The sequence below is a fragment of the Eurosta solidaginis genome, chromosome 4, assembly GCF_040869045.1.
Source record: "Eurosta solidaginis isolate ZX-2024a chromosome 4, ASM4086904v1, whole genome shotgun sequence".
Lineage (NCBI taxonomy): Eukaryota > Metazoa > Arthropoda > Insecta > Diptera > Tephritidae > Eurosta > Eurosta solidaginis.
Genome location: NC_090322.1, coordinates 266,719,309 through 266,746,567, shown reverse-complemented (window position 1 = coordinate 266,746,567; position 27,259 = coordinate 266,719,309). Strand labels below are relative to the sequence as shown.

General features: G+C 37.0%; 1 protein-coding gene across 22 annotated transcripts in view; it reads right to left on the bottom strand.

Moving 5' to 3' along the window:
* Positions 1-27,259, bottom strand: part of rg (rugose) — a 796,531-nt gene that overhangs the window by 128,970 nt on the left and 640,302 nt on the right. For all 22 annotated transcript variants that reach the window (XM_067785960.1, XM_067785957.1, XM_067785956.1 and 19 more), the window contains one exon: positions 24,145-24,271. In XM_067785960.1, coding sequence (XP_067642061.1) covers positions 24,145-24,271 — 127 coding nt within the window. The remainder of the gene's footprint in view (positions 1-24,144; positions 24,272-27,259) is intronic.

Here is a 27,259-nt window from a genome sequence, read left to right as displayed (position 1 = left end):
TTTGACCGGAGGGTGAAGCCAGGATCTTTGGTGTGGTAGGCGGAGCATGGTGACTTCACACCACGGCGGCCGCCGCAAATAAGTATAATAATAATAATAATAATATGAATAAGCCAAAAATCGATCTTGGTATTTTCTTCCGGACAGTCTTACACGCCCAGACCGAGATACTTACTCCTCGTCCCCAAAACGGCTGGATAGCTAGCTTGATTATCCTACCCCGTCGTCCTCCATACAGCTGACACAATTGGGGCTGTCCAGTTTAATAAGGCGACATGGACTCTTATCGTATCTTACTTTTCTGCAAAACTATATTGCACCTGCTGACACCGTAAATACGGGGACAGGCGACCAAAACAACGCAGCTTCAACTGCTGATTTCGTACAAGTCCACATGTTATTTGAAATCCTATCTACCAGTTATTAAATACACTTTTCACTAATCCATTGGTTATTTGACTTCTGTCCTTTTTACAGCGACCTGTTGATTACTGAATGATCCACTGCTTATTGCGACTCACCGATCAATTAGCATCGGTTTAACATTCACTAATCCATTGTTAATTTTTCATTGTTTCGTCGCTTTTCCTTTATTTAAGATTAGCTATGATAGCGACTACCCTATCCATCTGTTATTCACCTTTTGTTTTGAACTAATCTCAGTCCTTTTGGACATCCCCAAAACGGTTAGAGATATACCAGTTATTTGATTATCGACTCATCGATCCACATCGGCTCACCATTCATTGTAAGTTTACATCGGCTTACTGTTTATCGAATCCCGGAATTTGTTTGACGCCGCTTTTTGCCTGCTGACCTCCTCCCCCATCAATGTCCATGTTTGAATAGGAAAGAAACTCGCTTCCTTCTCAAGCTAAAAAAAAATGTAGTGAGAATTCTAACATGTGTCATCACAGATCATTGCAATACTGCAAACTCTGTTAGTAGCGCATACCAACAAGCTCATTCTGCAAAATCTGTCATTATGACGAGGAAGAGTAGTAGATTTATAACTTTATCTACCGGTGTCCAGGATTTCAAGTAAGACGAATGACGTTCGGCAGAGGTTAAGAAGCTGGATCTTTCTCTCCTACTTTAATTCACCGAGAGAACAAGAGGGTCGTTGAGAGCTAGAGGAAAGTAATCTTGTAGGGTGAATTCACTAAGGGCACACACTATGAACAAACATGTCTCCGAGTGAAAGTATGGGGAATTTCTATGCGCGACTTCATTACCTTAAATATGCTGTCTTCTGTTATTGCTAATTACCAATATCTGCCAACGTGTATGTGTGTGTGTATCTTACTCAAATACCAGAAACAAAATAAACATGTATTTATTTAGAAAAGAAAGCCCTTCTATATATAGGATATGTCTCATACGGTGAAGTATACATATATATTTTTTAGGGGAGTAACACACTCTAAGCAGCTTATAGCATTTCACACAGAAACTCAATCGAATCACAATTTTGTTTAATGAAATAATTAAGTTTTATTTTTCACACAGGGCTACTTGCTTCATTAAGCGAACGTCTGCCAGCAGCCCCATAAAAATATTATACTAATTTCACGCAGACGGCTTATTGAATAATAAAGGCAATTTTCTACATTAAGACGCTTATTGAGATCAATCTTCCCTACAAAATTCGAATCTATTATTATTTCATTAGTAGCTAATCGAATGCCTAATGAAGTTAAAAACACAATGCAACTCTGTTGGCAGCGTTCCGCTTCCGTTTCCGCTTCTTAGTTTTTGGTGTGTTCAGTGCTTAAAAATGTCATTTGTCAAAGCAAATGTCATTGTCTGCATGGCGGAACGATATAAGGTGGCCGCATCGAACAGCTGATTATAACCTTTTTTATTTGATTTGATACATCAACTACCGGCGGAGTACGATTTTGACATTTGTCCATCGAATTTACAAGTAAATGGAATTTTGTTTGTTTGTAGGTATGTCACCATGCTCCCACCTTGTATCGTTCCGCAATGATTGTCTGTCTCACCCTTCATACTAATCGAGCAGTTACTTCTGTGTGAAAGCAAAAAATTTACGATTTCATTAGCAGGTGAAATGAGATCATTAAGTTTCTGTGTGAAAACAGTATTACACATTCCCAAAATATGTTAAAATGATTAGTAGCCGTTTCCTGCTTTACTATTAAGGCAATTAGTATAAGATGCGTGCGAAACTTTTCATAAATGTGGCAGTTATCCAATTATGTGCCTATTTTTGAAAGGCCATTTTGTCTTTTGCTGCAAATGCCAATAATGAGATAATTAAGAATTTGTATTTTGTTTGATAGATTGAGTTCAATAAGGGCTTCAATGTAGAAAACTTGACTAATTATTTTATTAACCCTCTGTGTGAAACTGGTATTACCTTTTAAAATTCAATCAGTTTATTCAATTCATTTACATTTGTAAAAACAACAAGTAAAGGTGTCTAAGTTCGGGTGTAGCCGAACATTATATACTCAGCGTGAGCTTCAATCAAGTAAACTGTCTCCCCATTTCCTCTTACAATAAAACTATAAGTGAAATGTCATTAATTTAAAACTATTTTTTGCAAAGTTATAGCTTATTATTCTAGTCTACGACCCTTTTAAACTTGTTTTATGTCTAAGTTGCAGTGGTCTTTCACACTTCGATCACGGAGCGGGTAGTGCCGGGCTTGGTGACCGATACCAAGATCGGATGGGAAGTGAAAACGTTTTCTAAGTTTAAATCGCCGGGCCCAGACGGTATATTCACCGCCATGCTACAAGTTTCAAGTATGGCGGTCGTGGAATGGCTTAAAATGATATTCGATGGGTGCATAAGGCTGAATCATGTACCGCACTCTTGGAGAACTGCTCGTGTAGCTTTCCTACCAAAGGCAGGGAAGATCGGTTTATCCCAAAGACTACAGACCCACTAGCTTAACATCATTTCTGCTCAAAACCTTTGAGAGGCTGATATATGTGTACATAAAGTCAAACGTGGATGAAAAGTTGCTCTCAACAGCACAGCATGCGTACACCAAAGGCAAGTCGGTAGACACCGCATTGCATGGGGTGGTAATTAGCATAGAGAAATCCCTGGAATATAAGGAGTATGCTCTAGGAGTCTTCTTGGTCATTGCCGGGGCTTTCAATAATGTTTCTAAATGGGCGATTATGGATGGTCTTAATTACATTAAAGTACATCCCGCCTTAATCAGATGGATAGGCTGCATGTTAAATTGCAGGAAAATTACATCACAATGGGGATTGTACGAGGCCACAAAATCAGTGGAGAGGGGCACGCCGCAGGGAGGGGTGCTATCACCTCTGCTGTGGACGCTGGTCATCAACCAACTGCTCAGGCGATTCGATGAGGGACCTGTAAAACTTACGGCTTACAGAGATGACGTTGCAATTTTCATAAGTGGAAAGTGCTTGGGTGGATTGGGCGCTTCGGGTATTCATACCTGGGCATCTAATGTCGGGTTGAAAGTCAATGCGGAGAAGACGAATATGGTCTTGTTTACAAAGAGGTACAACGAGTTCTTGTTTGATGGAAAGCCACACAAAAAACAACATAGCTCAAAAAATTAGGGGGGGGGGGGGTTTGCAAACTATCGATGCTTAGCATTATGGGAGCCCTGAAAACAACCCCGACGGCTGCACTGTATGCCATTCTGCACATTGCACCTGTAGACCTGGTAGCAAAGAACATAGTATTAACAACTGCAACCAGGCTCGATGCCTCGGGGCAGATTGAACGCCGACCATATGGCCATAGTAGTATAGCGTCATCAATCACAAGACGAACAGACCACCTGATTCCCTATCTGCGCTTCGAGGGAGATCTTAAGGCCACAATAGAGGTGGACGGTTGGAGCAAGGGTGCGCAAATGGCGGACGAGGCGATACATGTGTACACAGATGGTTCCAAAGTAGTGGAAGGAGTAAGGTCTGCGGTATACTGTGCTGATTCGGAAATAAGCAGATCCTACAGGCTGCCGGATTACTGTAGCGTTTTCCAAGCGGAAATTTTAGCCGTATCCAAAGCAGTAGAAACCCTGGAAGAGAACAGCTTAAGCTGCAACTCTGATAACTTTTATATTGCCAGTCAAGCAGCAATTAAGGCAATAATCTCACATAGCACAGCATCTAAATGCGTGTTAGAGTTTAAGCAGTCTCTGGAGAGTGTCGGGACAGGGAGAAGCATACAACTATATTGGGTCCCAGGGCATATGGGAATAGATGGGAATGAAAAAGCGGAAGAACTAGCTAAAAAGGGCGCATCCATTGAAGCTTGCTCCGTAGACATCCCAATTAGAATGGGAGAGATTAAGCGAAGGCGAGAGGTGCACATGATCGACCAAGCGGGAAAGGCGTGGGTTCAAGCGCGGGGCTATAAAATGTCGAAGATATTCTGTAGGTCTTACAACCTTAGACTAACAAAGTTGCTTCTATCATTAAAAAGAGAGGACTGTAGACTCATGACGGGTATTCTGACTGGACACTGCCTTCTGGCGTCACATGGCTTTAAATTAGGTTTGGTCAGTGACAGCAGATCTAGGAAGTGCGGGTTGGAGGAGGAAACGATCGAGCACGTTCTGTGCTCGTGCCCTGCACTTACCAGGCAAAGTCTCCAGCTATAACGAGTGATACAGCTGTCAGATCTAGAAGCAGCAAGTGGCTTAAGTCCTAGGAAGCTTCTAGTATTTGCCAAGAGGATGGAGTTATTTTATAACATAGGTCCTGGTTTTTGATATGGTTTTTCAGTTTGGTCGTTAAAACAAACTTCTGGTAACACTACGGACTCATTCAGTCTATGTGAGGTCCTCATGGACCAGCCAGTTTAACCTAACCTAACCTGCCGTGGTCTTTAACCGATCCCGTCCATTTTTACTATAACTGTTTTCTGCTATAAGAAAAATATGTCTACACAATTTCATTACGACCCGTTAATTTTTCTTCGAGTTATGGCTGCCTAAAATTAGAAAATTGCTTAGTCATAAAAGGGGCGGTGCCATTTTTTAAAATTTGAAGTTCTTCCTATTTGTTGTTATAAATTCACTTGAGAAATGAAATACCATTGATATAAAGCCCTTTTTTGCAAAGATAAAGCTTATTTTATTCGTCCACGACCCTTTAAAAATATTTTATATAAAAGTGGGCGTGGTCCTTAACCGATTTCGTTAATTTTTCTTCAAAGCATTCCTTATAATAAGGGCAACTTTTCTGCCAAATTTTTTTACGATAGGTTTTACGATTTTTAATTTATGATTAATAATATTTGTAGAATTGATTTTGTCACAAGCGGGCGGTGCCACGCCCATTTTTTTTTTTTTTGAATTTTTATCAAGAGTCTCAATATCAGTCCACACGTCAAATTTCAACATTCTAGGTGTACTATTTACTAAATAATCAGGTTTTTTGTGTTTTCCAAAATGTTTTATATATAAAAAGTGGGCGTGGTTATCATCCGATATCGCTCATTTTCTATACCAATCTATTCTGTGTCCATATAAGATCGTCAACCAAATTTGCTGAAGAAATCTCAATATTTACTCAAGTTATCGTGTTAACGGACAGACGGAAGGACATGGCTCAATAAAAAAATTTAATTTTTTTTGTAGCCAAAGAGAAATAGAATGAACTGCTTGAAACTTAATTCTACGTTATTTCCATCTACCTTAAGTGTGCTGAGACCATTCCGTTATTGTTATTTTATCTTTAGCAATGCCTGAAATTTGGTGCAAAGCAGCTATAAAATTTATGATTACAAGTTTGCCAAAATCACTTTGCTTTATTACACTGAAACAAAATACTATTTTGTAATGACATTTCCGCTGAGTAAACTCAAAACATTAAAATGATTATGTTTCTGGTGCTAAAATGCATCTTATTATGACCTCATATCATATGCAAGCTATACAAATACTAACATTTCTGAATGTATGTGTGTGTTTATGCTATGTCATATGGTATTGTACGTGTACCGTTAAGAAGTCGTTAAGCAAGTGGTTGTTGCCATTAAAACTTTTCAAGTTTATATTCTCATACAGATGACGACCACTAGAAACTGAGAAATTTAGTGAAGTATTTGTTGTTATTGTAGCAGTGAAGTACTCGTGGCAGTTAGTAGTATATATTACTTTTGCAAACTAAACGCTATAACAATAAAAAAGTTTTGGTTTGGCATTCGTTTAACTTGTTAAGTGTGTTGTTTGAAGTTTTTGAAAACTCTTTGAAAATTGCATGTGTGCTTTATTGTAATAAGAATTGTGTTTGTGTTAGTGTTAAAGTTTGACTGTAGTTATGTATATACATTAGACTGGTGGATTTATTAACCTATATCGCGCCATCGATTTTTCGATAAGATTTGGGCTCAGAAAAAAAGTTCCACTACGCATACCCAAAAAAATAATTTTCGAGCCTGCAAAAAAAAAAAATGGCGAAAGGGTACATTTTTCGACCAAAACACTCCCCAAAACCCAAAAAATTGTTTTTTTTTTTCAAAAAACAGTTGTAAAAACGTTGGCGATAACAGTTTTTTGAAAAAAAAAAAAATATTTTTTCGTTTTGGTCGAAAAATTGCCTTTTTTGGGCTCGAAAATTATTTTTTTGGGTATGCGTAGTAGAACTTTTCTTTCCTGAGCCCAAATCCTATCGAAAAATCGATGGCGCGATATAGGTTAACTTTCGTCCATACAAATCGACCCAAGTTAATATACATATATGAAATGCGTTACATATAAACGTACATATTGAGGTATTTAATACTACATTTCTCAGTCTGCGTTTGGTCATTTGTTTTGTTTTGTCGATGCTTACTGATTCCGTCATCGGGCACAGATAAGAGTAATTTCAAGAAGCGAGCATCTTGTCACTTTTACGGAATATCGGCTAGTCAGCGTGTTCAATATGTTATTATTCGAAGGACTGGCAACATAATATATAGCAGAAACCCCGTAGATCTCATAATTAAACTTTCCACAAATTTGGCTATCGCCAATGCTTAGGAGTTGGTAAATCTTTTTTAAAAAAATTCTTCTCAAACAATTTCAGAGCCATCGCATCTGATTTTGTGCTACAGGATAAGCAACTTGTACAGCTTGATTCCCAACTACCTACTTAGTCCCAAGGGGAGTTTTTTGCAAGAATGGTTCATTGCTGAATCACTTTTCTGACATTGTTTGTGTTAAATTTGGTTGCAGAAGGCAACTTGGAAAGAGATGTATAATAACAAAACATGGCTTTGGTCGAGTCTGTTTGCCAACAGGTCAGCGCAGGAGTGCTGCTTCACATCCCACTCCCGAGAGACTTTGAAGGGATTTATTTTCCAATATTCGTCGTGCTTCTTTTAATTTTTGCCAGTTCCACACTAAAGAAGTCCTAAATCTTTTTAAAACTATGTATATCAACATCCAGCATATTTTTGTTTACGCAGTGCTTTGCTTTGTAAGCGTTCACCATCGAACACACCGTTTGCAGTTGTGTCTACAGGTTGGACTAAGCAGAGCTTACGGCGCATTTATTCAGTCCGATGATGTTAATGTCATAGGCATATGGATTTAAGTTACGTCCTTGGGCACTTAAATCAATGGATTTACACAATCCTGTATGTGCAGATTTGCACAGCCGTATAGTTTTTTTTTTCGAAAAAAACGAGATTCAGACATATTGGCTTATAGGCAGTTAATTTTAAGCTGTCAAAGATCAAGGAAAAGTTGATGTTTGACAATAATTCTTAACGATTTTTTCCAAGACTTGGCATTGTATAAAACTGTGCGCGATAGTAGTTTTACTGCGCCTGAGGCCACACTGGCATGGTCCAATCTGCCAGTTCATAGTGATCCACAATCTTCGATTGTAAACTCGGGTTCGGTACCTATTCTGTATGTTTCACCACTGTTTTCATTTCCTCTCCTTATGCGGATCACTCTCTGAATATTGTTTTACACCTCGGAATAATTCAGTAAGAAGACTTATTGTTATTGGCAAATAAGACGTGAGATATATTCAAGTACTCTCAGATCTAAACGACTGCTTATTACACAAACAACAAAAAGGATATGGGTAAATTATGGATAAAGAAAATTAATGCCTTATTCATATGAACAAAAATAATCAATGGAGGTACTCTGGCTACGTAAGCGCGACTTACAGCAATGAATTGGAAACATGTGCTCCCTCTTTTCCTTGCTTTTTCAAATCTACTATCGTGTCTATGGGGTGAAAAACAATCAGAAAAGAACGTCATTAAAAACGAATGTTTACAAATATTTCGATAAATATAGCATTGATTACGATATGTTGAAGTTATAATTCTTTCAATGTCGTTGGATATTCGATAAACAGGCGCTCTCAATGCCACACATAGATGCCAATTTATTCCAGCCGTCGCTAAGTATGTTTTCGAATTATAGTACGTGTCACCTACCGTCTTCGCTGCTTAATTTCCACACCATAGACATGATATTAGATTTGAAAGCTATAAAAGATAATATCAAAACACAATTATATATAAATATAAGCAGTTATCTTAATTTGTTCAGCATATTTGGCATTTGCGAGTTGAAGTTAATTGCCGCACTATTTCCTAACAAGAAAAATCCGTTTTTTACTACTAAAGTGGCATCAGCTGTCATAATATGACATTGAAAATATAATAAGTCTAGACTTTGTGCCCAAACTACCAAATAATTCACTGACGGGTGCAATTTGCTTTGGTTAGAAAATTTAGGGTAATCACAGCTGCTGCGATTGCGATCCACACACCTTGGCTAAGCACATCTAATTAGCTTTGTCTTGTTCCCCATATAAAAGCTACAGCTATCATTAAATGCCTTCATACATACATTTCAATCGCGTACAAGAAGCATACATACGTTATGTACATCTGTGTGCTACAACAACAACTACATGAGACACATCCACCATTGCAAATGTAGTCCACGAAAATTAAATTAAGCAAACGCCCCCATATTCAAGCAGCTCATGTGCTTGGAATGTCTAAATTTTCGCATATCTTCTACTCTTTTTACGAAACTACATTCACGTAATTTCTTTGGTAAATTCCCATGAATATAAGAAGGCACGAACATTGTACGATTGTATGGGTGAGACCACCGCTTCAACAGTTAATTACACTTTTGTTCTTTGAAGCTGATTCTGCAGCAAATGATGCCATAGTACCCTCGAACCTCGACATCAAAGTTCAACATTATTGGAGTGGTTCGTTGCGCCAATTTTGTGTAATATTTGTGCATACATACGTACATACAATAAACGCTCGTTTGTATATTAAAAATCATGCTGTCAATCGTTTTAGCAGCAAAGCTTCAAGTTTTTATACTCAGCTGAGCAGAGCTCACAGAGTATATTAATTTCGTTCGCATAACGGTACTCTGTACCGGCATAAACTAATCGAGATAGATATAGACTTCTATATATCAAAATGATCTGGGCGAAAAAGGAAATTCATTTAGCCATGTCCGTCCGTTCGTCCGTAAACACGATAACTTGAGTAAATTTTGAGGTATCTTGATGAAATTTAGTATGAATGTTCCTGGGCACTCCTCTCAGATCGCTATTTAAAATTAACGAAATCGGACTATAACCACGCCAACTTTTTCGATTTTGAAAAACAGAAAAACTGCGGTAATTTATTACCAAGGACGGATAAGGCGATGAAACATGGTAGGTGGGTTGAACTTATGACGCAGAATGGAAAATTAGTAAAAGTTTGGACAATGGGCCTGGCACCGCCCACTTTTAAAAGAAGGTAATTTAAAAGTTTGGCGGCCACCGTGGTGTGATGGTAGCGTGCTCCGCCTATCACGCCGTATGCCCTGGGTTCAACTCCCGGGCAAAGCAACATCAAAATTTTAGAAATAAGATTTTTCAATTAGAAGAAAATTTTTCTAAGCGGGGTCGCCCCTCGGCAGTGTCTGGCAAGCGCTCCGATTGTATTTCTGCCATGAAAAGCTCTCAGTGAAAACTCATCTGCCTTGCAGATGGCGTTCGGAGTCGGCATAAAACATGTAGGTCCCGTCCGGCCAATTTGTAGGGAAAAATCAAGAGGAACACGACGCAAATTGGAAGAGAAGCTCGGCCTTAGATCTCTTCGGAGGTTATCGCGCCTTACATTTATTTTTTTTATTTAATTTAAAAGTTTTGCAAGCTGCAATTTGGTAGTCGTTGAAGATATCATGATGAGATTTGGCAGGAACGTTACTCCTATTACAATATGTGTGCTAAATAAAAATTAGCAAAATCGGATAACAAACACGCCCCCTTCGAACGGATTCTGCAAGGCAGATGAGTTTTCACTGAGAGCTTTTCATGGCAGAAATACACTCGGAGCGCTTCCCATACACTGCCGAGGGGCGACCCCGCTTAGAAAAATTTTCTTCTAATTGAACAACCTTATTTCTAAAATTTTGATGTTGCTTTGCCCGGGGTGCGAACCCAGGGCATACGGTGTGACAGGCGGAGCACGCAACCATCACACCACTGTGGCCGCCCAGTAATAATATGGTCCAACAAAATACAAAAATAAAAGAAATTTTCAAAATGGGCGTGGCTCCACCCTTTTCAGTTAATTCATCTAGAATACTTTTAAGGCCATAAGTCGAACAAAAATTTACCAATCCTTGTTAAATTTGGTAGGGGCATAGATACTATGACGGTAACTGTTTTCTGTGAAAATGGGCGAAATCGGTTGTAGCCACGCCCAGTTTTTATACACAGTCGAACGTCTGTCCTTCCGCTCGGCCATTAACATGATAACTTGACCAAGAATCGATATATCTTTACTAAGCTTAGTTCACGTACTTACCTGAACACATTTTATCTTGGTAATAAAAATGGGCGGAATCCGACTGTGACTACGTCCACTTTTTCGATATCGAAAATTTCGAAAAATGAAAAAAAAAATGCCATAATTCTACACCAAATACGAAAAAAGGGATGGTACGTGGTGATTTTATTGGTTTTTTGACGCAAAATATAACTTAAGAAAAAACTTTGTAAAATGGGTGTGACATCTACCATATTAAGTAGAAGAAAATGAAAAAGTTCTGCAGGGCGAAATCAAAAGCCCTTGAAATCATGACAGACATACTGTTCGTGGTATTACATATATAAATAAATTAGCGGTACCCCACAGATTTACATATATAAATAAATTAGCGGTACCCGACAGATGATGTTCTGCGTCACCCTGGTCCGATATCTCGAAAACGGCTTCACATATACAACTAAGGTTCACTCCCTTTTAAAACCCTTATTAATACGTTTCATTTGATACCCATATCGTACAAACACATTCTAGAGTCACTGCTGGTCCACTTTTATGGCGATTTCTCGAAAAGGCGTCCACATATAGAACTATGGCCCACTCCCTTTTAAAATACTCTTTATTACCTTCCATTTGGTACCCATGTCATACAAACACATTCCAGGGTTACCCTAGGTTCATTTTCCTACATGGTGATTTTCTCTTATTTTGTCTCCAAAGCTCTCAGCTGTGTATGTAATATTCGGTTACACCCGAACTTAGCCTTCCTTACTTCTTCTGTTCGTCTTTGTATTCAATGATCCTTTACTCGCGTCAAATCGTCTGATTCCACACGTTTGATGTGCGACAACAAACTTGCCTTTAGTTCATGTCACGTATACGCCCCGGTGGCTCGGTGCCTATTTTACATACATAAATACATATAACCGCACACTTACATATATAAACGCTCGTCGATTTGTGCGCACTCGTGCGTTTTTTTTTTTTTTTTTGAATCTTACTGGCTACAATAGAACTTTGCGACTTAGTAAATTGTCTTTCGTTTGACTTGACATTGTCTACAATCCAATTGGTAGTCATCAGTTACGTACTTAGTTTCGATTTAGTTGTTGGAAAGATGTCGTGCAAAATCGCTTTGACTTTATGAATACTTGCAAGTCATTGACTTGACAATAACCTCGACCCTTTATTATGGCATGATGGGTTCGCAGTTTAGGTCAAGGAGAATGTGTTTAAGTGTCTTGCGGTGAGGTGATGTCATAAGTTCTTTAAAATGCAATATGAAGAAGTGAGGGCGTCAAAAGGTTGTACGTAAACTGTAGTTGCGGAGTAATTAGCCAAATATTTCATTGTGCAAAGCGAGTACTACAGCTTAGCTCTTAAATATTTGTATATGAAAATGACATAATATAAAATATAGTATTTTTTATAAGTTACTTACGAAGGAAAATGATCAGCTCAGAAATCTTAAAAAAAAATATTAGCTTCAAAAGTTCTTTCAGCTACTATGGCTGTCAAACCAGAGCAACTCAACTCGAACAGTATGGGCAGATATGCTGGCCGCCTTAGAGCAGCAATTCCAAATACCATTCTGTCTATAACAGGTCATCACAAGCTTGCATAGTTGTTGCAAACCTAATACTTCAAAATTCTGACCTATGGCCATGAAAGACACATGTTAAGCAGCACTGAGACAAATGCTGTTGTTATTTTTGGTTATTTGTGGAACATCAATTACGATGAAATTTTCAATCATGAAATGTACGATGCCACAGTCGTTCCAACCCGTGACACAAAAGAAGCACGCATAAAGCTCAATCAGGCCATGATATGCACAAATGTACAGCAAGAGTACATAAAGCTAGAAGTTAGCTTGGAAAACTTATCCGCACATAATATCCATCAATGAAGGTAGTCGACTCTTTAGAATGGAGAAGGCATGTAATCAGGTATCGTGGCAAATATCGGAGGACAAACAAAAGGCAAAAGGCAGCTGCTTAGGGAGGTCGCCCTATCCACGTTCCTGTACGGCTTCGAGCTGCGGGAAAATACACCTCAAAAAAAGAATGGCTGAACTTTTCTAACAGCTGTATAAATGAAGCCTATTGGAAACTAAAAATCAGACGGAGTATGGACACATGACACTCGTTCGCAAAGAGAGTTGGGAATAAAAGGTTTGGCTGTGTTAAGAACGATGAAATACATGAGCAACTTCATAGAAACCATACCAAGAGCAAAAAATTGCTCCCTTAACACAGGAAAAACAGCAGGCTTATAAAACATAAATATGGAACGCCGCAACACTAAGGTAATGCCAAAGCTGTCACAGGGTGGGACACAGTTCTGAAAGAGGTGGTTTGTAGTACTGTGTTTATTATTTTCCATCCTATTACGCGAAAAAAATAAATACCTTTGTGATAATTATCTAAGCCAAGTAAATTAATTTAAATCAGTAATCTTGAACTATATTTTGAGATGGAGCAGTTACTTCTTGATTTGGCCAGCGAAGTAATTTCGCCTTGCAACTGCCGGATATCACTATACGCTTGCTAAAAAAATCGCCCCAAAAACTATTCTAAAATCTGTATGTAAGAAGAAAAATTATGGTCATATCCGTGATGCAGACATCGAGTATTCAAGGAGGATGTGCTGTATAAGCTTTGCGCAGATATGACGATAGTTCAGGGAATAGAAATTCAAAGGATCCGCTGGCTATGTCATATTATTCGAATGGACGAAAATGCTCCGGCCGCAGTTTGGAAACAGAGGAAGGGGGAGATCTCCATCGAAATGGCCAATCGCCAATTAAGGAAAGATGATGAAGGAGAAGAGTGGAAATCTAAGAAATTGTTCTTCAAAATAGAGCCATACTTCAATTAAAACAAGCTTTTAAGTCACGCACAATGCCATATTTACAAGTAAGTCCCTTGGTGTTTCTATAAAACAGAGAAATATATTTTTGGATGCTCATCAACCACATGTCTGGTTTCTATTAATAGCAGAGATTTTGGGGATTAACTTTCTAACAACGTTAGCTCTACTTGAGTTTCGTCAATGTTAAAATAAGTACATGAAATTTTAATTTCACAAACATACATATACATTTACACATACATACATACATATATACATATGTTGCCAAACACATTATTTGCTGGCACATTGAAGGCACTGCCTACGCAAAAAAATTATTGCTTCAGTTTCCTATTCTTAATTTAACATATGCGTCTTAGTGTATTGCGACAATTTGACTCACATGTCACCCACACATTTACGTAAAAAACATTCAAATACAAATTTACATAATTGCTTGAAATCAGATAAACAGCCATCTTACACATTCTGGCGGCTTTTATACTATTTGAGCATTGAATTAATTGCTGATGTGTTCGCGACGAGAATGAGTTGCTTATTTAGCGTTGATTATATCACACAAGATGCCTAGAATATATGCATACATATTGACAAATACCTAAGATTACCCACAATCATGCGCATTTTTACATGTATGTGTACAAAGACGTGTGTATGTGTGTGTATATACACTTTATTTTGAGTAGGTCCACTGTGTCGCAGATTTTAGACATAGTACAAGTCTGCCTTTACCTTATTACTCCGCATCTAGCTTGTGTACATACATACATACTTATGTATATATTTACGCACATTCCTTGGGGCGTTAGGGTAATTTTGTATATGTATATTTTGCGTACACTGATCACAAAGTGAGTTTGGTGGTTAAATTTAATTTTATTCAAAATTTATAATGTAAAATATTCAAGAGCTTACGTTGTGTTGGAATTAAAGAAATTTGATTTAACACACACATGTAGATAGCTAAGATTTTCGGGTAAAATCCAATCAAGTCTCTCAAATACGAGAACACCCACCTACGGAAATATTTATTTAAGTATGGATTTACTTTACTAAGTACATGTTAAGTCAAATAATCTGATTTATTTTTCATTGCTTATTTGATGATGAAATGACTCAGTGGAAAATTTTATACAAAATTTTGTTAAAGTTGTCATACATACATATGCACATATGTGTAGGAAGATTTTCGAAATTCTCCCCTAACTGATTAGATATCCAATATGTCACGAGTCCCAAGAGCTATATGTACGAACTATAATTCACGTGGAATGGAGATCAAGATGAAGCAAATAAATCATAGCTGTCATCAAGTACCCTCTTCTGAAAAAAAATCTACTAAATGTATACACAAGGTCTTATCCTAGTCTAGAGATGCGCGCTGGTCCAAGGAGTGTGAACAGAGATTAATATTGCCAGAAGAATCGCAAAGACTGCCTTTCCACGTCTCTCACAAAAGTTAGCGCCATAAAGTGGGAGTCACAGGATCCTTATATGGCAGTATATTTTTGCGAAAAATATGCATATAAGAAAAGTGTCTGCAAGTTGGGTTGCGAGAATAATAAGCGACGACGAAAGGAAGAGAGAGCCGAAATTTCGATGAAATATGGAAAGGCTCTTAGCAGAAAAGATGATTTTTTTGTTGAAGAGACATGATCTCCCTAAATGGGCAAATGATCAGTTGGCCTCACGATATCTTCAAATCATCATCTACTTTATGAAATTTTAGAAAACTTGTTTGACTTTATGACCATTTCAGAAGGGATTGTAAGTTTATTTGTAAATATTCTTATTATATTATAAAAATACTCAAATTAGCTGCTTCAATGCAATTCTACACTGACCAGGCTGAGACCAGAATATAGAGCTGCTGTGGAAAAGTGCAAGAAATTTTCGCTAAATTTTTAATTGAATATATTCTTTATATTTCAGGGAAAATAACATCGAATCAGGTTTTAGTCCAGTATTTCACTGGAATTTAAGTAGACTAAGAACAACCAGTACCGCACTTACAATCGGACAAGTTCCACTAGAATGGCCGCAGCCGCAAATTTGGAATAAAAAATTGTTTTTTCTTTCGATTGAGCTAAAATATAGCGAAAATAATTAATCAGATGTTGAAATTTAAATACGACGATCAGCGAAATAAAATGATTGATTTTATGGTCACTTGAAAAAAACTAACCAATTTATAATGATGGTGGAGAAGCAGAATGGTTACTATGTCAATATTTTTGACATCGTTACCAGTTGAAATGTGACATAATGGCGATTTTGTACATCTTATGACATTGTGGCCTCTTGAAGTCATCATAAGATCAATTTCCATTACGAATGTTGACCATGTTGTACAAACGTATTCTAGAGTCACCCCTGGTCCACTTTTATGACGATATCTCGAAAACGCGTCCACCTATAGAACTAAGGCCCACTACTTTTTAAAATACTCATTAACACCTTTCGTTTGATACCCATATCGTACAGACAAATTCTAGAGCCACCCCTGGTCCACCTTTATGGAGATATCTCGAAACGGCGTCCACTTATAGAACTAAGGCCCACTTCCTTTTAAAATACTCATTAACATCTTTCGTTTGATACCCGTATTGTACAAATGCATTCTAGAGTCACCCCTGGTCCACTTTTATGACGATATCTCGAAAACGCGTCCACCTATAGAACTAAGGCCCACTACTTTTTAAAATACTCATTAACACCTTTCATTTGATACCCATATCGTACAAAAAAATTCTAGAGTCAGCCCTGGTCCACCTTTGTGGCGATATCCATAAATGGCGTCCACCTATAGAACTATGACCCACTCCCTCTTTAAATACTCTTTAATACCTTCCATTTGATACCCATGTCATACAAACACATTCCAGGGTTACCCTAGGTTCATTTTCCTACAAGGTGATTTTCCCTTATTTTGCCTCCATAGCTCTCAACTGAGTATGTAATGTTCGGTTACACTCGAACTTAGCCTTCCTTACTTGTTTTATATAATCTACCATAGATTGACGCACTCAGGGTATGTCATTGCAAAATTTCGTTCGATTCCATTCTGCGGTTTAGGCTGCAAGTCCAATATGGGCAAAAACGGTGTTTTTGCACTTTTAGGTTAGGATATCTCGAATGTTGTTTTCACTACTCTCCTCGAAGAAGAAATATTGCGTTTGTATTTGATGCTCTGATGTCTTTAGGCTTTACTCTGCTCTAGACTCTATATCTAAAAAAGTCGTATAAATATGAACATTAAATCAATTAATTCAAGAAATTTAAAGACAAAACTTTTACTGAAAAAACTATTTTTTTTTTTCTAAAATGGGTCGAATTTAGCAAGTAGAGCTTTTGGGCGTTAAAAGCTTAAGTCTACTTAGCATGATGATGGCGTGAATATAGAACACTATTAATACTTATGGTCTAAAAGTGACAACAACTTTCGTATTTGAGTATGAATGAATTTCCAACATTTTTGCTGCAAAATTCATAATAACAAATAAACTGTAAGTAATTCTATCGTATTATATTTACTATCGCAGTTTTCTGTACTGCTGTATATGTTCTACTGTCTGGTCTTCCACATTTAATTCTTTGTTGCTTGTCTGCATTTATTTACTTATGGATTTCAGTTCCTTCCGATTTCTGTCAATTCAAATAGTTTCACACGCGCATCTTTAAAATAGCACACACCAATACATACACACAATCATTTTCTTTGTGTAAGCCAATGTAAGACTAAAATAAACACGAAGCAAATATGTCTTGTTGTGACGTTTGTGCACGTCCCAAAGTCCAAAGAACAAACAAAATGAGGACAAATGCATACAAAGACTGGCTTTGCCAACAATTGAACTGGCGTTCCTGCAGCAGTGCCGATCGACAAAAATCATGCGAAAAGGCTAAGACTGGAATGCTGCCACAAGCAATGAACTGATTCAATCACACAATGTCCAAAGAAAATAAAGAAAAGGTGCCCAGAATAAGGAGTGAAGTAACACGTACCTACTATATAAATGAAAAGCAAAGACGTGAATTGAATGGTATTGAGATGATTCAGAGCAGAGAAGTTCTGCTTATTTGCAGCTCCTTATTTGTACATTTTTACGAGCATAGAATTTGTGGAGGCACAAAATTAATCATGCAACACGTAAGGAAGGTTAAGTTCGGGTGTAACCGAACATTACATTTTCAGTTGAGAGCTATGGTGACAACATAAGGGAAAATAACCATGTAGGAAAATGAACCGAGGGAAACCCTGGAATGTGTTTGTATGACATGGGTACCAAATGGAAGGTATTAAAGAGTATTTTATGAGGAAGTGGTGGATGCCATAGTTCTATAGGTGGATGCCATTTAGGGATATAGCCATAAAGGTGGATCAGGGTTGACTCTAGAATGCGTTTGTACGATATGGGTATCAAATTAAAGATATTAATGAGGGTTTTAAAAGGGAATGGTGGTAGTTTTATAGGTGGTCGCCTTTTCGAGATATCACCATAAAGGTGGACCAGGGGTGACTCTAGAGTGCGTTTGTACGATATGGGTATCAAATGAAAGGTGTTAGTGAGTATTTTAAAAGGGAGTAATACTTAGTTCCATAGGTGGACGCCGTTTCGAGATATCGCCATAAAGGTGGACCAGGGGTGACCCTAGAATTTGTTTGTACAATATGGGTATCAAATTAAAGGTATTAATGAGGGTTTTAAAAGGGAGTGGTGGTTGTTGTATAGGTGGTCGCATTTTCGAGATATCGCCATAAAGGTGGACCAGGGGTGACTCTAGAGTGCGTTTGTACGATATGGGTATCAAATGAAAGGTGTTAATGAGTATTTTTAAAAGGGAGTGGGCCTTCGTTCTATAGGTGTTCGCCTTTTCGAAATATCGCCATAAAGGTGGACCAGGGGTGACTCTAGAATGAGTTTGTACGATATGGGTATCAAATTAAACGTATTAATGAGAGTTTTAAAAGGGAGTGGTGGTAGTTGTATATGTAAGGCGTTTTCCAGATATCGACCAAAATGTGGAACAGGGTGACCCAGAACATCATCTGTTGGATACCGCTAATTTATTTATATATGTAATACCTGCCAAGATTTTAAGGGTTTTTTATTTCGCCCTGCAGAACTTTTTCATTTTCTTCTACTTAATATGGTAGGTGTCACAATCATTTTATAAAGTTTTTTCTAAAGTTATATTTCAAGTCAATAAAACAATCCAATTACCTTACCATATTTCATCCCTTTTTTCGTATTTGGTATAGAATTATGGCATTTTTTTCATTTTTCGTAATTTTCGATATCGAAAAAGTGGGCGTGGTCATAGTCGGATTTCGTTCATTTTTCATACCAAGATAAAGTGACTTCAAGTAAGCACGTGAACTAAGTTCATTAAAGATATGTCGATTTTTGCTCAAGTTATCGTGTTAACGGCCATGCGGAAAGACAGACGGACGACTGTGTATAAAAACTGGGCGTGGCATCAACCGATTTCACCCATCTTCACAGAAAACAGTTATCGTGCTAGAATATAAGCCTCTCCCAAATTTCACAAGGATTGGTAAATTTTTGTTCGACTTATGGCATTAAAAGTATCCTAGACAAATTAAATGAAAAAGGGAGGAGCTACGCCCATTTTGAAATTTTCTTTTATTTTTGTATTTTTTTGCAGCATATCATTACTGGATTTGAATGTTGACATAATTTACTTATATACTGTAAAGATATTAACTTTTCTTTTAAAATTTTAATTTAAAAGAAAAATTTTTTAAAAAGGGGGTCGTTCTCCGATTTTGCTAATTTTTATTACGCAGACATATAGTAATAAGAGTAACGTTCCTGCCAAATTTCATCATGATATCTTCAACGACTGCCAAATTACAGCTTGCAAAACTTCTAAGTTACCTTCTTTTAAAAATGGGCGGTGCCACGTCCATTGTCCAAAATTTTACTAGTTTTATATTCTGCGTCATAACGTCAATCCATCTACCAAGTTTCATCGCTTAATCCGTATGTGGTAATGAATTATCGCACTTTTTCGATTTTTCGAAATTTTTGATATCGAAAAAGTGGGCGTGGTTATTGTCCGATACGTTCATTTTAAATAGCGATCTGAGACGAGTGCCCAGGAACCTACGTACAAAATTTCATCAAGATACCTCAAAATTTACTCAAGTTATCGTGTTAACGGACAGACGGACAGACGGACGGATATGGCTCAATCGAATATTTTTTTGATACTGATGATTTTGATTTATGGAAGTCTATATATATCTCGATTCCTTTATACCTGTACAACCAACCGTTATCCAATCAAAGTTAATATACTCTGTGAGCTCTGCTCAACTAAGTATAAAAAGAGGTATCAGAAACAAATTACTTCAGGCTATTCCAGAAAACCTCCGTCGGTTTCTCATCGGTAACCGCCGATAGGGACAAGTTATTGTTTTATTAACGGGTTTTTATCATAAGCAGAATTTTCGTCGAGTTTTCGGTTTATTACCTCCTAGTCATTTGCTTCTTTTTGTTCGCTTATCGGCTTGTTATCGATGAGTTTCAGAGGTGTAATAGACTTCTTATTAAAATTTTTATTCGGTACATGTTTAATAACCAACCAGCGAGGCGTCGATAACAAGGCGGGAAAACGCCGATAATAAATTGTTTGCACTACGATAACTTTTTTACTGTAAATCTTAAATTTTTCGATAGCAAATCGATTACTTTTTCGTTACTTGTTGATAAATTTTTGATAAATAGTCGATATAGATTTGTTTTTGGAAAGTTTTAGAGTTGTTATCGATTTATTTCTAACAACAACGATAAAAAAATTAGTACCAATCCTATAAAAATCGTTAAATTTCGATAATAATCTAACAATTTTATATGGCATGTCGATAGCTTTTCGATATATATTGATCAACTTTTCGGTAGTAAATGGACAACTTTTAAAAAACAAACCGATAACTGATTGAATGAGTAACTTTTACAAAACAAGCCGATAACTGTTCGATAAAAAAAACCGAGAACTCATCGAGCGTTTTGTTATAGATGGCAAGTTAATAACATTTTGATAACTAATCTATAATTCGTATGTATAACACCATTAACAAACCCATAACTCGTAGAAAAGAAATTAATAACACGACGCCGGCCTAATCTTTTCCCTTCCATCCTCTCCTTTTCATTTTTCTTCTCTCTATACAACTTCATATGTGGCGTAGACTAACTCTTAAGCACCTAAATCCCGATTTTAGTAATAAAGTTGGATGTGCTACAAGGTATGCCTGTTGTAAGTGGCGACTAATATACCAAATAGATTCAAGGGGTTGTGTAGCGCAACCTTTTCAAGGGGTTGCCAGTGCAATATATAGCTTCTCCAACCCAATTGTCACTCACATATCCGTGGCGAATCCTGTTTCATTAACAGCCGAGGCTCTGTCTGCCCCGAACTCCTCATGGTTCTAGGGGGTGGGAGGGCGGTATGGCCTAGAAGGTCGCATGTGGTCATAAAAAATCGTTCCCGAGATGATCGGGCTTGGTACCGCAACATACCGGATCTGAATCCGGCAAAGGACCATCAACGTCGATAACACTCCCCAAGGCCTTCGGGGAGTGTCCTTATCAACAAAAACAACAACCATGTTGACTTGAACATGAAATTTAGGATTCTTAGAGTACTTTTCCATCAATCTTCATACAATAGCAAATGTTGCAATAACACATGTACATATGTATTAAATTTGTATACTCAGTTGAGCAGAGCTCACAGAGTATATTAAGTTTGATTGGATAACGGTTGGTTGTACATATATAAAGGAATCGAGATAGATATAGACTTCCATATATCAAAATAATCAGGATCGAAAAAAATTTGATTGAGCCATGTCCGTCCGTCCGTCCGTCCTGAGCACTCATCTCAGATCGCTATTTAAAATGAACGATATCGGACTATAACCACGCCCACTTTTTCGATATCGAAAATTTCGAAAAACCGAAAAAGTGCGATAATTCATTACAAAAGACAGGTAAAGTGACGAAACTTGGTAGATGAGTTTAACTTATGCCGCAGAATAGAAAACTAGTAAAATTTTGGGCAATGGGCGTGGCACCGCCCACTTTTAAAAGAAGGTAATTTAAAATTTTGCAAGCTGTAATTTGGCAGTCGCCGAAGATATCATGATGAAATTTGGCAGGAACATTACTCTTATTACTATATGTCTGCTTAATAAAAATTAGCAAAATCGGAGAACGACCACGCCCACTTTTAAAAAAAAAAATTTTTTTAATTCAAATTTTATAAGAAAAGTTAATATCTTTACAGTATATAACTAAATTATGTCAACATTCAACTCCAGTTATGATATGGTGCAACAAAATACAAAAATAAAAGAAAATTTCAAAATGGGCGTGGCTACGCCCTTTTTCATTTAATTTGTCTACGATACTTTTAACGCCATAAGTCGAACAAAAATCAACCAATCCTTTTAAAATTTGGTAGGGGCATAGATTTTATGACGATAACTGTTTTCTGTGAAAATGGGCGAAATCGGTTGATGCCACGCCCAGTTTTCATACACAGTCGACCGTCTGTCCTTCCGCTCGGCCGTTAACACGATAACTTGAGCAAAAATCGATGCATCTTTACTAAACTCAGTTCACGTACTTACCTGAACTCACTTTGTATTGGTGTAAAAAATGGCCGGAATCCGACTATGACCACGCCCACTTTTTCGATATCGAAAATTACGAAAAATGAAAAAATGCCATAATTATATACCAAATACGAAAAAAGGGAGGAAACATGGTAATTGTATTGGTCTATTGACGCAAAATATAACTTTAGAAAAAAACTTGGTAAAATGGGTGTGACACCTACCATATTAAGTAGAAGAAAATAAAAAAATTTTGCAGGGCGAAATCAAAAGCCCTTGGAATCTTGGAAGGAATACTGTTCGTGGTATTGCATATATAAATAAATTAGCGGTACCCGACAGATGATGTTCTGGATCACCCTGGTCCACATTTTGGTCGATATCTCGAAAACGCCTTCACATATACAACTAAGGGCCACTCCCTTTTAAAACCCTCATTAATACCTTTAATTTGATACCCATAACGTACAAACACATTCTAGAGTCACCCCTGGTCCACGTTTATGGCGATATCTCGAAAAGGCGTCCACATATAGAACTAAGGCCCACTCCTTTTTAAAATACTCATTAACACGTTTCATTTGATACCCATATCGTACAAAAAATTCTAGAGTCACCCCTAGCCCACCTTTATGGCGATATCTCGAAAAGGCATCCACCTATAGAACTAAGGCCCACGCCCTTTTAAAATACTCATTAACACCTTTCATTTGATACCAATATAGTACAAACAAATTCTAGAGTCACCCCTGGTCCACCTTTATGGCGATATCTCGAAAAGGCGTCCACATATAGAACTGAGGCCCACGCCCTCTTAAAATACTCATTAACACCTTTCATTTGATACCAATATCGTACAAAATAAATTCTAGAGTCACCCCTGGTCCACCTTTATGGCGATATCTCGAAAAGGCGTCCACCTATAGAACTTAGGCCCACTCCCTTTTAAAATTACCATTAACAAACACATTCCAGGGTTACCCTAGGTTCTTTTTACAACATGGTGATTTTCCCTTACTTTGTCTCCACAGCTCTCAACTGAGTATGTAATGTTCGGTTATACCCGAACTTAGCCTTCCTTACTTGTTATTTTTATCTTTATAGCCTGGGCAGAGCTCACAGACTATATGAATTTTGTTCGCATAACGATACCCCGTAACGGCATAAGCTAATCTTGATAGATATAGACTTCTATATATCAAAATGATCTGGGCGAAAAAAGAAATTCATTTAGCCATGTCCGTCCGTCCGTCCGTCTGTACGTAAACACGATAACTTGAGTGAATTTTGAGGTATCTTAATGAAATTAGGTATGTAAGTTCCTGGGCGCAAATCACAGATCGCTATTTAAAATGAACGAAATCGGATTATAACCACGCCCACTTTTTCGACTTTTGCGATAATTCATTACCAAAGACGGATAAAGCGATGAAGCTTGGTAGGTGGGTTGTCCTTATGACGCAGACTAGAAAATTAGTCAAAGTTTGCACAATGGGCGTGGCACCGCCTACTTTTAAAAGAAGGTAATTTAAAAGTTTTGCAAGCTGTAATTTGGCAGTCGTTGAAGATATCATCATGAAATTTGGCAGGAACGCTACCCCTATTACTATATGTGTTCTAAATAAAATTATCAAACTCCGGCCGTTTTCTTAGTGAAAACTCATCTATATGACGTTCGAGGTGATTGAATGACTGATGTAGTTGCAAGCTTTTAACAAGATCTACCCTCAGATGGTCCTTTCCAAACCAATTGTGCTTAAATCTGCACTTCTTAGTTTTATATTTATTTTTTTTTCTTATTCTCATTTTTATTTTTATTAAATACGCGTTTGTCTACATACCTGCCACAACTGTTTCGGAGCGTTGCAGTCGCACCAAAACGTGCTCGATTAAACCAACGTCTGTGCATGCCTGCAAATTGCGCACACTTTTGCGTAGAATAGCAATGAAGACACTCCAGATCTCCGCCTGTAAGAAATAAAAAACAAACAGATAAAAAATGTATAAATAAAGGTAGGAAAACAATGAAGCAGTGAATATTCCCTAAGCAAGGTTAGGTTAGGTTGAACTGGCCGGTCTACGAGGAACTCGCATAGACTGATTGAGTCCGTTGTGTTACCAGAAATTTGTTTTAATGACCAAACTGAAAAACCCTATCAAAAACCAGGACCTATGTTATAAAATAACTCCGTCCTTATACTAGAAGCTTCCTAGGTCTTAATCCACTTCATGCTTCTATATCTGACAGCTGTATCACTCCTAATAGCTGGAGTCTTAGCTTGGCAAGTGCAGGGCACGAGCACAGAACGTGCTCGATCGTTTCCTCCTCCAACCCGCACTTCCTACATCTGCTATCACTGACAATGCGCGGTTCCAGGGGGACCTTTTTTTTGTATTGACTGTAATGATGTATATAATACAAATCTACATAGTAGTTTCTTATCACAAAACGGATGTTTACCAATTTTTAATTTTTCTTGCTTTTTTACGTTCTAAACTATTGTTTTTTTTTATTTTAAATCAGATGAACTGATTTAAATTACTGCTCAAGAAAAATCATGAACATGAAATGGTATATTGACTTTGGTCCGATGTAGGTAACGTTGAGAAATATAGAAGATTAGACTCACCATTATATACCGAATTGATCAGGGCGACGAACTGAGTTGATATAGCCATGTCCGTCTGTCCGTCCGTCTGTCTGTTTGAACGCAAACTAGTCCCTCAAATTTTGAGATATCTCATTGAAATTTGGCACAAGGATGTATTTTTCTATTATATTAGACATTTGCCGGATCCGGTAGGATCGGACCACTATAGCATATATCTCCCATACAACCGATCGTTCAGATAACAAGATTTTGATCATTCCTGTCGCAATTTAGAAAGTAAAAACGTGAAACTCGGTGATATATATTCTAATATATCATAGAAGATTTTCTGAAAAAACACTTTGATCGTAGCTATATATAGTATATATCCCTTACAACCGATCGTTCAGATAGAAAGGTTTTTGGCAATTTTTCCCTAAATTTCCAATATAAAAACGTTAAACTTGGTGATATTTATTCTAAAATATCATAGAAGATTTCATGAAAAAATCATTTCCCATACAACCGATCGTTCAGATAAGGGGTTTTTTGCCATTTTTTATTTTATATTTACCTTAAAAATCGTTTAGGTATGTACATCTGTTCACTATATATTTCTTATTTTATACAATCAATTATTTGGAGATTACAAACGGGATAAGATTATTGTACAGCCCCATTCATGAAAGGTATGAAGTCTTCGGCACAGTTGTTTTTTCATAGAACATTCCTTTATTAGTTTTAACTACTCTTCCCAATAGAGTTATATCTAAGGACTTTTCCGAAAAGAAGTCCAAACTTATACAGGCCTGTTCTGAATTCCGACTCGGAATGAAAAGTAAAACGACATTGATTTCGACTCGGTTTCTATTTGGTGTTCTCAATTCCGATAGTAAAAAATCGATTCGAAGTCGATTTCGAATCGTTTTCATTCCGATTCGGTAACCAGTTTAATCAGCTGTTTTTGTTTATGTGTTTTATTTTAAGTATCATACAATTTTATTTTAATTAAAAATGCCAGCAGATATGGTTTTTGGATGCGCAGGCGCAAGAAGACGTGCTATTGTGCGTGCGAATCGTAAAAATGCGCTGCATCGGAATTCAGAACAGGTCGACTTCATTTCGATCAGCATCGATTTGTTTGCCTAATAGATTTCTTGATAGAAGTTTTTAAAGAAAGATTTATTATGCCAATTTAACTCAAATTTAAACAAAAAATACACACAACTCTTCCAAATAAAATGAAGAATTAAAAAAAAAAATATTTGAAAGACAAATATCGCAACATTTGTGTATAATCTGTCAATTAATTTTCATTCCGACTGCTCAGAGGCAATACTTTTCAAACCGATAATTTTTGGTCGTAATCGAAATTGAGAACACCAATCCATTTCGATTCCGAAAAAATTTATCGGAATCGGAATTCAGAACAGGCCTGATAGTTAAATATTTTTCGGAGTATATGAGTCGGATCATTAAGGATAAGGCACTGTTAGAGAATGTGGTCTGTTCGTTTTTTTTCTTAATTTCTTCACCGATAGAGTTTTTTTTTTTTTTGTTGTGTCGCAAATTGAATAACAAAAGCATGAAAAATTATGTTCAATCAGTTGAGTTTAAATGAATATTTGCATGAAATGATAATTCTGAATCAAATTCATAATTTTTTAAAAGTAAGGTACAAGAAACATGCCAATATTCGATGCTCTATCAAATAATGTAACTAGTTTAGTTATTCAATACAGATTTGGTTTAGAAGGCCCCCTTCAAACATTTTCTCCCTATATAAAAATTATTTATTATTTTTTCCAATCAACTTTATTATTGCTTAACTTTTCGCTCGCCAAATCTGTCTTCCCTTAAATTAAGTTTATTTTCATCAGACCGTTAGCAAATTTCGTCTTCGATAAGCTACAATGCCAATTATACACGGCAATGCAGGGGAAATTTTTAAGGAAAGCAGAAATACTAGCGAGGAAAAGAAAAGACAAAAATTTTAACTTCCTTATTATCTCTCAAATGTCGCATATTTAGATTTTAAATTAATTCAGTTAACAGAATTTAATGTAGCTTGCAGACAGGTGGATGCGAGTGGAATGTCCCATATGAATGTATATTGCATCTAAATAAATGCGTTTGTAATCGCATATAACAAACTACGTAAGTAAGCAATTTTGTATGATTAAAGCATGCTCAGGTGAAATGGTTAATGCAGCCTCCTTGAGTATTAATTTAATTTTATTTATGTAATTATACTCAGCTGAGCAGAGCTCACAGAGTATATTAACTTTGTTCGCATAACGGTAATCCGTAACGGCATAAACTAATCGAGATAGATATAGACTTCTATATAACAAAATGATCTGGC